This window comes from Prionailurus bengalensis, chromosome A1, assembly GCF_016509475.1.
Source record: "Prionailurus bengalensis isolate Pbe53 chromosome A1, Fcat_Pben_1.1_paternal_pri, whole genome shotgun sequence".
Taxonomy (NCBI): Eukaryota; Metazoa; Chordata; class Mammalia; order Carnivora; family Felidae; genus Prionailurus; species Prionailurus bengalensis.
In genome coordinates this window covers 174,261,636-174,274,167 of record NC_057343.1, presented here as the reverse complement: position 1 = coordinate 174,274,167, position 12,532 = coordinate 174,261,636, and the positions used below count along the sequence as shown (strand labels likewise).

Genomic DNA, 12,532 nt, shown 5'->3' with positions numbered 1-12,532 from the left:
ACGGTGTGCTATGGACCTGTTTACTTGTGTGTCTCCAGAGCTGGACTGTGGGCTTTGGAGAGTAGGAGATTAGGGGCATCCTGAACTCCTAGTCTACTGGGGCCAGTCTCCGGGAGAAAGGTGGGGAAGGATTAAGGGTGGCGTTTAGGGACTCCCGTGCCGACGCCGCGCAGGACAAGGCCAAAAGCGGCCTTTCTCCCAAGTGGGCTCACGGCTAACCGATAGAAGGGCTGCGGGTAAACACTCCACTGGGGCAATAATTATGCACATTTACTAAGCCCAGGGAGGACTCATGGTCACGTGGCTCTCGAGGGCGGCGCCCTCAGCTTTGAGATGGAGTTAACTCTAATCACAGAAGGCTTTCTGGAGGAGGCGGGATTTTTATGGCGGTAGGTTGTGGTTTTCTCTCAACAGCGAGGATGCCCTTAGCACTTTAGGTTAACAACTAGCTGCAGAGGTGAGCTTTTTGCCGGGGTTCAAGCCCAGGGGGCGACGAAGTCAGAGAGAACTGGGGGAAGGGCTTAGGGGGCCGGAGTCTCGGGGTGAGGCTGGGTTTGGTTTCCTTGACCTGTCCTTGCGCCGTCTTTGATGGTTGGACGCGTCGCGGCCGCTCTAGGCCAGAGCTGCGGGGCCCCGCGCGCTGGGTGCAGGCCTCGAGTTCCAAGACGCCCTGGGAGCAGACAGCACACCAGGCCGAAGATTAGGCGATTAGGCCATTAGGCCTGGCTGGGCCAGCCGGGCGGTCCGCCCTCCCAGCGCAGTTCCGCCGGGGTCCCGAAGCCCGGCTCGCAGGGGCGAGGCGCGCGCTCCCGGGGGATCAGGGCTGCGGAGTAAGCGGCCTGCGCTGGGCGGCTGTGGCACGAGAGGGCCATCTGCCTGGGTGCGGAGAACTGCAGCGTCCGCGGTGCGAGGCGCGGCCCCTCCGGGCCCCCAGCTCGCGTCCCCTGCCCCGCGCGCACACACCTACTGACGCCCGCCCGCGCCTGCGGCCCGAGTCCCCGTGCCAGGCCCAGACCCAGACTAGGCGCGGGAGGCGGTGCAGGGATTAGTGGACCCCTCCCCCCAGCGCTCCCCTCGCCCCGCCCGAGGCAGCGAGGACCCCTGGGCTCGGGGGTGGTGGGGGAGCTTCGTCCCGGTGGTGCCCGGGCTGGGGACACGGCCTCACTGGGCGGGGGCCGCACGGCGGCAGGCCGAGGTGCGGGCGCGCAGTCAGGCTGCTGCCCGGCTCCGGTGCGGGGGGTGGGCTCGGCGCGGGGGTCGCCTGGCCTCATCCCCCGGCCGAGGCCACGGCCGGGCAGGCAGTGCCCGGGCGGGTAACCCGACCCGACCCGGCTCCCGATCGCCGCTCACCCCGCAAGGCCGGGCAGGGGGAGGGAGAGAAATAGGGAGGAGGGGGAAGGGAAGGGGTGGTGGGTGAGGGGCTGTGGGGACCGCAGGGCCGAGTCCCCAGCCTGACTGCGCTGCTCTAGGGCGGCTGCCTGTTTTTCCCGGAACGAGCCAGCCCCCTGCTTCGCGGGCGTCGGGCCTGCGGCAGGAGGGAGCCCTGGGGCTGCACAAGCTTGGCTCTGGGAGGCAGACCCGAGCTGCTGCCTCCATTTTGTTTCCTGCTCAGCTTGGTCTGTGGTGGTGGTGGTGTGGGTTTGGGGTGCGGCTGGGCAGGGGGTTCACCTGCGGCCACGCCTGCTCGGGGCCTGAGGCTTCGAAGACCCCAGCCCAAGCCCCCAGGTGAGCCCCGCGGTAGGAGGGGGGTTGCCTTGGCCTCGGGCCGAGCCGAGCGAGCTGAGGGCAGGTGCCCAGTGGATGGGGAGCCGGGCTGTAACCTAAGATGGAGGCTGGGACTGACGCGGGCCCGAACGGGGCTGGCTGGGCGGTCGGACAGGCCTCAGCCGGGCCAGGTGCCGCCGGGGATGGGGCTCGAGACGGGTAGGGTTCAGGAGCCGTGTGCAGCCCGGGGCCAGCGTAGCGCCCTGAGGTAGGTGAGGGGATCTGAGTGCCACCCACGACGCCCGCAGGCCCAGACACTCCGGGGAGGCGCGCGAGGCCCCTGGGGAGCCTGCCTCAGGCCCCGCCCGGGCTGCCGGGCCGGCCCGTAGGCCCGGGCCGCGAGCGGGCGCGCAAGGGGAGGGGAGGGGGCGGCAGCGGCGGCTCCGCTGATTGGGCGGCGCGCTCGCGAGCCCGACTTCACCCGCCCTGAACCCCGAAGAGTGAGGAGAGGGAGCGCGCGCGCGGTGGGGGGAAGGGGTGCGCGCGCACTCGGTGCCCCAGCCGCACGCGGGCCGGCGCGAGGCGCTGGGTCGCACGCGCCGCCGCGGGGGCGCGCGCGGTGGGGGTGTGAGGAGGAGGAGGCGGCGGCGGAATAGGCCGGGGCAGGTCGCGCTCGCTGCCTTCTCCCCTGAAGAGAGACGCGGGGGGGAGGGGGGTGCAGCGAGCGGCTCCGCTCTCTCCCCTCAGCTCCGCTCGCGCCCCAGTGTAATGAGGGTCACCCCCTCCCCCCAGCCGGCCCGGGAGGGGGCGCGGGGCACGGTAACTAGTGCGCTTGGGTGGGTGGCGGGCAGGCGCGAAGAGGGAGGAGGCGGCCGGGCGGGGAAGATGGTGGTGGCCGTGAGGTGAGGGGCGCGGGTGAGGGCCGGGCGCGGCGCGGTGTTGGTGGCCCGCGGCGTTGTTGCCGCGGGCCCCCTCCCCCTCCATCACTACCAGCCGGGCTCAGGCCTAGCCGGCCCGGCCGCGGAGAACTTCCTCCCGGCGCGGCCCGTGCCCCGCCGGCCTCCCGCGCGCACCTCGGCCTCCGCCTCCCCGCAGGTAGCCAGCTGGTGGGCGCGGGGCCGGCTACCCTCCTGCAGCAAACTTTGCTTGCTGCTTAATATTGATGAGTGCGATCGGCTCGGCCAGGAGGTGCTGCCGCGGCTGCGGGAAGGAGCGCGGCCCGGGCAGGCGGCGGCGGCGTCGGCAGCAGCCATGTTTGTCAAGCTGTAGCAGCTGCTGCTGCCCTGACTCGGCTTCGCCGGCTGCCTCTGTTTCTCTCCCCCTGCCGCGTCGTGGCCTCTGGGCCCTGCAGCCGTGGACTGAGCAGTCTTGCAGTCTGAAAGGCGAGGTTCGGGGTGCACCCGCTTAGGCCGACTCGCCTGCGGCCTGGGCACGGCCGCTGCAAAGGCTTCAGTGCCGGCTCGGCGCAGGGTGCAGCGCTATTGTGACCGCTGCGCCCGAGCGATCCAGGAAGGAGGAGGGTAACCTTTTTTGTGCAGCGTCCGGGAGCCCCCTTCGAACCCTGCAGCCCTCTCCCTTTGGGAGACCCGGCCGCTGGACACCCCCCCCCCCACCCCACCAGCGGGGGATGGGGAGGACAATTTCTGTTTGAGATTTAGGAATTTCTACTGCCAAAGGGATTTTAATGTTAGTTCAGCCCAACTGTCCACCAGTCTGCAGTGCAGGAAAAAGGGACGGGCTGTTTGCATGTGGCAAGATCTGCCCAGCTCCGGGAAGATGGAGTTTGCGGAGGCTCACCGAGGCCATTTTTCCATCGTCAGCTGGGGAACTTTTTCCGCCCATGGAAGTGCAGCAGAAAGGCATTGAGGCCACTAGGCCTTCAGAAGTGGCTGCCATTTTGAAGATAAGAGTCAAATGGCCTGTAAACTAAGATTAATTGCTGTTTTTGGATTTCAGGTTGATGCTGGCCCAGGATGGATCAGACCTGTGAACTACCTAGAAGAAATTGTCTGCTGCCCTTTTCCAATCCAGTGAATTTAGATGCCCCTGAAGACAAGGACAGCCCTTTCGGTAATGGTCAATCCAATTTTTCTGAGCCACTTAATGGGTGTACTATGCAGTTATCGACTGCCAGTGGAACATCCCAAAATGCTTATGGACAAGATTCTCCATCTTGTTACATTCCACTGCGGAGACTACAGGATTTGGCCTCCATGATCAATGTAGAGTATTTAAATGGGTCTGCTGATGGATCAGAATCCTTTCAAGACCCTGAAAAAAGTGATTCAAGAGCTCAGTCGCCAGTTGTTTGCACTTCCTTGAGTCCTGGTGGTCCAACAGCACTTGCTATGAAACAGGAACCCTCTTGTAATAACTCCCCTGAACTCCAGGTAAAAGTAACAAAGACTATCAAGAATGGCTTTCTGCACTTTGAGAATTTTACTTGTGTGGACGATGCAGATGTAGATTCTGAAATGGACCCAGAACAGCCAGTCACAGAGGATGAGAGTATAGAGGAGATCTTTGAGGAAACTCAGACCAATGCCACCTGCAATTATGAGCCTAAATCAGAGAATGGTGTAGACGTGGCCATGGGAAATGAACAAGACAGCACATCAGAGAGTAGAAATGGTGCAGTCAAATCGCCATTCTTGCCATTAGCTCCTCAAACTGAAACACAGAAAAATAAGCAAAGAAATGAAGTGGACGGCAGCAATGAAAAAGCAGCCCTTCTCCCAGCCCCCTTTTCACTAGGAGATACAAACGTTACCATAGAAGAGCAATTAAATTCAATAAATTTATCTTTTCAGGATGATCCAGATTCCAGTACCAGTACATTAGGAAACATGCTAGAATTACCTGGAACTTCATCATCATCTACTTCACAGGAATTGCCATTTGTAAGCAGTTTTTGGTACAACTTAAATATATACATAAGTGTATATATACAGGCAACTTAAAGGGAAACATAACTGATTGGTTTTTGGTTGTTTATCAGTTCACAGCTGAGTGCCTATTGCTAATGATAGGCTTTTTGGGGAGATTTTACTCTGATTTTTAAATTTATCTCTGTTGTATGATTTTTTTTCCCTCAGATTTTTCCAGTTAACTCTCAGTTGAGGACTGGCTGAGAGTTAAAACTTTTAAGGGCCTTTAATTGAGTTCAGACTTCATTTTTCAAGATGGAGCATACATTTGTTTAGTTTTACTTAGTTATTTTTTAAATGTTTTGGCATACTGGTATCATGAGTGCAGGTGAACCAGTTAGTTTCCTGGAGTTCTTTTTTTACGTAAGGCCTGGCGTGTTTTTTTAGTTGATGGGGTGATGCTTGCTTCACATTGAAGTGCATTTTGGGTACAAATTGAAAGTAGCTAAGATGAGAAGACCTTCTTGGACATCAGTCAAAATTTAAATTAGGCCAGTTTTTCTGAACTACCTGTTGTGAAGGTATAGTATCCTATTGCTGTAGGTAACTGCCACCATCGGAGTAGACTCTTGAACTTAGGTTTTAATTTTGAAGTGTTTGTGTGTTGTGGTATGTGTAAGTGTATAGAAACGGAAGAAGATCTACTTTGAGTTGTTATGTAGTAGTGCTGTGTATTGTTAACGAGTGGTAAATGATAAAGTTCTTTTTTATTTGATCTTATACAGAATTTCTTGGACTGTCCATAGTTAGCGGAATGCTCAGTTCTCTTAGCCTCAGTTTCATCACCTTTAAAATCAAACTTCTTGGTTGTTAAAAAATTTTTCTCAGCTTTAAATATTTCATTCTGATTTTGTTTCTCCCCAGATGTATTGTTATGGTCACTTGCAGTGTCACCACGGAGGATCTCCTTACTTCCATGCCTCTGCAATCTATATAAAAATTTAATCAGAAAAAAAATTGTATGTGGTGACTGTTTTGAGTGCATTAAACATTCACTTTACCATATAGCCTTGATATTCTTTAAAGTCACAGAGAATGTGGGTGTGTTGCTTTTGTTTGTTGATTCATGTTTTAAATATGCTTTAGTACTCCTTGGTTTCTTAAGTTGGCAGTTGCACATTTTAAAAATTTGTTTTGGTAGTCACTTTGAGTCTGTATTGTCCTTGGTATTTTTTAGGGTGGATAAGTTGTGTTGGTGACCTATTGGCAGCTTAGACAAACTCTTTCTTGGGTTCACATGGAAATTTTTTTACATATATAGTGATGCCCTTGTGTTTACATAAAATCTTGCATTTGACAGTGGAGATGTTTCTCTAGAAGCATATATATAATGACACATAAATCTGTTTCTTGTCAAAGAGATGTCATTGGAATATTGGCTCTATTATAAACAATTGAAAATATTGGAGCCTATAGATAGTATGTTATGTATCTAAAATGGGAGTTAGCAAAATTGTGTATAAATAGAAATTTTTTTTTTTCTGGCAGAAAGTATAAATTGCTTAAAGACTTTATGGGCTTGAAGAGGCGAGTAACCAGTTGTAGGCTTTTGGTTTAAGGTCGTGGATGCAGTGTATTGCTTTGATTTTTGCCTTTGATATTTTTTAGCTGAAGATCTGAAATAGTGAAGTCAGTGTTAGAGTGCAAATTTAGCTGAATAACATAGTTTGGGAAAGGTGTAATTAAAAATAATTCTATATGGCTACATACTTAATATATACAGATTACTGCACAGTTGATTCATTGCAGCAAGTATAGAGCACTTACTTACTCTGCATTAGATTCTATGCCTAGGGCTGGAAATTTTAGAAAATCATTAGCAAATGCTGTTGGTATTTTTTGTTATGTGATACTTTGATAGAGTAAGATTCTCTTGGTGAGAGTAATATAGTTATTAGGATTGTAAATTCCCTTTATAGAGTTAGAGAAAGGCACATGATTCAAAATCATACTGTCTTATTTTGTATGTCTAGCTATAAGCAGACTGTTTGCCCTCTGCCATAAATAAGCAGCCTCTTCAGTTTATCCTCTGCTTTTCAGTTATTTTATCTGAATATAGTGATGTGAATAATGATTGTCAATAATCCTGACTTGGTGCTTTTATATTTAATTGGGTTGACACCTTCTAATTCCTGCCAGTGAATGTATGCAGTGTATAGTGCTTAATAATATGTAGGTAGTTGATAAAATACTGAAGGAAAGTTGGTCCCAGAGCTAAGTTTAAACAGGCAATAATATACAACTTATTAAGTGCTTTGGTCTGTATTGTCTCATTGGATCTTCATAGCTTTGTAGTGAAAGATGTCATAAAAGACAGGTCATCCTTCAAGGCACTTGAGATTATTAGAGACAAAACTAAAACCTTTGAAATCCTAGAACTATCTCAGTACTCTTGGTTTTCTGTAGTGACTTCTGAAGGTCTCTGACACTCTTGGCTGGGCCTCGTTTACTCACTAGGCTGTTTGTAGCAGTTTGTTTTCTACTCTTCCCTTAGATGTTTTATGGGGAATTTATATTGTGGTGGTATTCATGAATTTAGGGATACTCAGAATTCTTAGGATGTAGCTAGCTAGCTCCAGGATAGTCTGATGTACATACTGTACTTTTAATCTAAAGAAGGTGACTAAAAATGAATCCACTTACAGTGGGAACTAAAATTTCATAATAAGGAGAAAAGAGTTTACTTCGGATTTTATATCAAAAAATTAAAATGAAGAAATATGAAAATAAACTTTTTAAACCTTTATCAAAACTTTGGTTGTGATGGCAACTATTTGTTATAATAAGGCAAGAATCAAATAGAGTAAAAAAAATTTTGTCCAGGGGCACCTGGGTGGCTCAGTTGAACGGCTGACTTTTAATCTTGCCTCAGGTCATGGATCTCAAGGTTTGTGGGATCAAGCCCTGTGTGGGGCTCTGTGCTGGTAGCGTGGAGCCTGCTTGGAAATCTCTCCGTCTCTGCTCCTCCTCCTTTTTCTTTCTCTCTCTCAAAATAAATAATAAGCATTAAAAATTTTTAAAAAAATTGTCCAGTGAAATTGTATAAGAGGGAGGTGACATACTTCATTTTGTTTCACTCTCTCATGATTATAATGAGGTTAAATTTTTGTAAAATAGTGAGGTAATCCGTTTTAGTAAGGTTCTCTTTTAAAAGTGTCCACAATAGGGGTGCCTGGGTGGCTCAGTCGGTTAAGCATCTGACTTTAGCTCAGGTCATGATCTCGTGGTTTGTGAGTTTAAGCCCCGCATCAGGCTCTCTGCTGACAGCTCAGAGCCTGGAGCCTGCTTCAGATTCTATGTCTCTGTGTCTCTCTGCCCCTCCTCTGCTCACACTCTGTGTCTGTCTCTCTCAAAAATAAATAAACATTTAAAAAAAAAAGAAAAAAAAGTCCACAATAGAAAATTTCAAGCATATACCAAAGAAGAGAGAATTGTAGAAATGCTTGCATACTCAGTGGTAACTGCTATTTTACTGATCTTGTTTTATTTTCCCTCTGTTATGTCATTGACTTACATTGTTTTTAAGTTTATTTAAAGAGAGAAAGTGCATGCGTGATTGGCAGAGGGTCAGAGAGAGAGAGGGAGAGAAACAGAATCCGAGGCAGACTCCACAATGTCATTGAGGAGCCCATCGTCAGGTTTGAACTCAAAGACTGTGAGATCATGACCTGAGCCAAAACCAAGAGTTGGGTGCTTAACCAGCTCAGCCACCCAGGTGCCCCAACATATCTTAATCCTTTGATGTTTATCATGTCACTTTTTGAAGTTTCTGTCCTATTATTGTTGTCAGTTGTCACTTGTTTACTGGTTGACTTAGATCATCTTTTCCATACCTGTAATCAGAGTGGTTTTTCTTTATTATTTACATTGATTTCAAGAAACACAGCATCTTTTTGCCAGATTTGTTTGCAGTTTTACCTTGTAATTGACTGGCACTGTAATAGTAGTTCATTATTAGGTGGAGATAGACACATTATTAGGTGGAAGATGTTTGAATAGAGGCTTCTTTTTGCCATTTAAAAATAGATATTTTGGCGTTGTAACAATCCTATACAATCTTGGGGATTTACAAAGTACTCAAAAACCACCCACCTGTACTGAGTTCTATGCTGTGGATGTTTAAGTGGTTAAAGAGTTGAGTGGAGAGATGAATGAAACCTGGAGTAGTCAAGGCTTCAAGGAAGAAGTGGAACTTGAATTGGCTTTGGCTGGGTTGGGTTTGATTGGGTTTAGAAGGCTGTTTTCGTCTTAAGTTTATTTTGAGAGAGAGAGCACAAGGAGGGGAGGGGCACAGAGAGGGGTGAGAGAATCTCAAGCAGGCTCTGCGCTGTCAGTGTGGGGCTCAAACCCACAAACAGATCATGACTTGAGCTGAAATCAGGAGTCTGGATGCCTAACTGACTGAGCCACCCAGGTACCTCCTAGAAGGGTATTTTTCATGTAGAGAATTAAGTGAACATAGTATTTTCAGGAAGTATTTGTTGAGGATTGGTTGGGTAGGATAAGTGTAGTCTGGTAATAGGGCCTAAAAATTTGGACTGTGGCATTTGATGTTGAAGTGATAGGACTAGGAGCCAGCAAGGGATTTTAGCTGAGAAGTGATCTGATGAAATCTGTGTTTGAAAAACTTTGGCTGGGGGAGAATAGAGGCGACCTTAGGATGTCAGAGTCTGTTGCAATAGTAGTTAAAACTTAGACTTGGGGGCACCTGGGTGGCTCATTCGGTTAAGCGTCTGACTTTGGCTCAGGTCGTGATCTCACGGTTCGTGAGTTCGAGCCCCCTGTTGGGCTGTGGGCTGACAGCTCAGAGCCTGGAGCCTGCTTCAGATTCTGTGTCTCCCTCTGTCTCTGCCCCTTCCTGCTGATGGGCTGTCTCTCTCTCTCAAATAAACATTAAAAAAAAACAACCAAAAAGACCCCAACAACAACAAAAAAACATGGGCAGAATTAGTAGTAGAAAGAAAGAGGGTAAATCGAAAAGATTATTTCAGAGGAGGGAAATTGGCAGCCATTTTGGGCTATCTGGTTTGGAGGCAAAATCAGAGTCTGGATTTGAGGAAAGAAGGAGAGATGAGTGCAGATGATCTTTGTATGGCTTGTGGTGGTCCCTGAGACAATGATTCCTCAGATTCTCTCTGCTCTCCTCATCGTTGCAGCAATTCTCTGCCCTCTTCTTTCCTGTCTAAAAAGAAAATAGATCCTATCTCCATACCTCTCATGTTCTGCTCTCATGTCCTCCCTGCTAGAGGACCTGGTGTTACTCATTCCTCTTTCCTCTTTTCTTCTGGAGTCTATTTTCTACTTTTCTACTTCATTTTTTTCTGCCTAAAAACGGGATGATACCTTCCTATTCTAAAGGCATCTTCTTGTATCCTATAACCCTTCCAATGATCTTTCCCCTTTAATGGTGAATTTCTTCCAAGAGTTAACTGCTTTTTTAACCTCTCTTTAAAGCTCTGTGGATTGGCTTCTATATCCTCTACTCTGCTGCAACTGTTCTTTTATAAGTCCCAGGTGACACTTCAATACCCTATTAGATTTGCAGTATTTGACCACCACTCCTTTAAACAGCCCTTCTTTGCTCACTGTCTTTTCTTCCTCTTTGATTCTCTGCAGTCTCATCCACTTTCATGGATTTACTTTATTCTTACTCTGCTGTGTGAAAATGGTCTTGATCTGACTTCTGAGCTTCAGACCAAGAAATTCTAATCGCCAACCAACTTTCTCTTCTACCTATATCATATTCAATTTTGAACCTATCCTTTATGCCAAGCATGCATTTCCTTTTGTGTTAATGATGGCATCATCCTCCTGTTCATTTCAAGGCTGGAAACTTTGGAGTCCCTCATTTTTATGATCAAACCACATTTGAGTGCTTTCTCTGTGCCAGGCACTGCTAGTATTAAAAGGTAAGACCTACTTTGTGTTTTTAAGGAACTTTATTTAAGGAACACCAGTGTAAACATTGACAATACAGAATAGTAAGTAGTTTAATAGGTGTTATAAATACAGTACTGTGGAATGTCTGGAGTAATCCTGAAGAACTTCACAGAAAGGTTATGTATAATTGAACAGAGGCATGCCAGTAAGTAAGAAGGAGTAGGATATAGAAGTGCCAAGAAATTCTTTTGATAGGAATCTGGGAGAATGAGGTTGTCAGGAGGTAAAGTATAAACATAGGTCTTGTATGCCATCCTATAGAGTTGACTTTTTAAAAACATTTTTTTAATGTTTACGCATTTTTGAGAGAGAAAGAGCGTGACCAGAGGAGGGGCAGAGAGAGGGAAACACAGAATCTGAAGCAGGCTCCAGGCTCTGAGCTATCAGCACAGAGCCTGATGTGGGACTTGAACTCACTGACTGCTAGATCATTACTTGAGCTGAAGTTGGATGCTTAACTGACTGAGCCACCAAGGCACCCCAAGAGTTGACTTTTTTTTTTAAGTTTTTATTTTTATTTTTATTTTTAAAATTTTTATTTAAGTAATCTCCACCCAGCGTGGGACTCAAACTCATGACCCTGAGATTAAGAGTCACATGCTGCTCTTCCGACTGAGCCAGCCAGGCACTCCATTATGCGATTTTTAAATTACACAGATTCTCCAGTCTTTTTTTCATTTCTTAATTCCCATTCTACTATGAGGTCTTTATCACTCTTCATATAGTTTTTCTTTCCAGTCTGTCTTATCCAAAATTACTTCTGACTTCCAAAATGAGAAATTCTAGGTCTCTGGTTAAAGCTTTACCTTCAGTGCCTCACTTCTTTCCCTATTTACCTAACAAACAAAGCCCATATTTAGTACCTCTTTGATAGGACCCTTTCTTGACTTTCTCAGATCTCATATATGCTATATCCAAGGTGTTCTCGGTTCAGTCAGACTGAACTATTTACTAATAGATTAGATTTGCTTTACTTCACACCCTCCCCTGGCTCATGTCTTTATCCTCTTGGTCTGATTCATCGTTGCATATTAATAGTATGTAGCATGATGCCTTTTTTGTAGTAGTCCTTTATATAGTTACCAAAGGAAAGGGTGGATGGTGCTATTATAGCAGTACAACTTGGGGAGGGAAGTAGATTTTATTTTACTTACTAAAAAAAATTAAAAAAAAAATTTTTTTTTTTCAGCGTTTATTTATTTTTGGGACAGAGAGAGACAGAGCATGAACGGGGGAGGGGCAGAGAGAGAGGGAGACACAGAATCGGAAACAGGCTCCAGGCTCTGAGCCATCAGCCCAGAGCCTGACGCGGGGCTCGAACTCCCGGACCGCGAGAGCGTGACCTGGCTGAAGTCAGCCGCTTAACCGACTGCGCCACCCAGGCGCCCCTAAAAAAAATTTTTTTAATGTTCATCTGTTTTTGAGAGGCAGGGAGGGGCAGAGAGAGAGGGAGACAACAGAATCCAAAGGAGGCTCTAGGCTCTGAGCTGTCAGCACAGAGCTCATTGTGGAGCTTGAACCCACAAGAGGTGAGATCGTGACCTGAGCCGAAGTCAGAGGCTTAACTGACTTAGCCACCTAGGTACCCCAGGAAGTAAGTTTTAGATAGGAAGGTGATGAATGGACTGTCAGCTCTTCTCCTCGGTGTACCAAATTTTAAAACCTCAGAATTTTTTTGACTTTATCTCCTCATGCACTCAATTTCTAAGGTCTTTGAACTTGAGTTTCCTAATATCCTAATATTTTTCTCCACATTCTCACCTTCAATCTTTTAACAAGGTAATTTTTTTTTTTTTTTAAGTGGGCTCCACACCCAACTTGGGGCTTGAACTCATGACCCTGGGATCAAGAGTTGGATGCTTCACCGACTGAGCCAGCCTGGTGCCCCTTCACTTTTCAGTCTTTTAATTGTGAATATTAAATCATAGTGGTCTTATTATTATTTTTTTGAGTTTATTTTG

At 47.7% G+C, this 12,532-nt stretch overlaps 1 protein-coding gene across 8 annotated transcripts in view; it reads left to right on the top strand.

Annotated features, from left to right (window-relative positions):
* Positions 1–1,608: 1,608 nt before the first annotated feature.
* Positions 1,609–12,532, top strand: part of NSD1 (nuclear receptor binding SET domain protein 1) — a 144,129-nt gene continuing 133,205 nt past the window's right edge. The window contains exons 1-3 of one of the 8 annotated variants that reach the window (XM_043593097.1): positions 1,610–1,725; positions 3,661–3,774; positions 4,515–4,604. In XM_043593097.1, coding sequence (XP_043449032.1) covers positions 3,745–3,774; positions 4,515–4,604 — 120 coding nt within the window. In that variant the 5' untranslated portion in view covers positions 1,610–1,725; positions 3,661–3,744. Of the gene's footprint in view, positions 1,726–2,076; positions 2,800–3,660; positions 4,605–12,532 lie in introns of those variants that run through there. The other 7 variants (XM_043593152.1, XM_043593185.1, XM_043593009.1 and 4 more) reach the window with 7 other exon arrangements.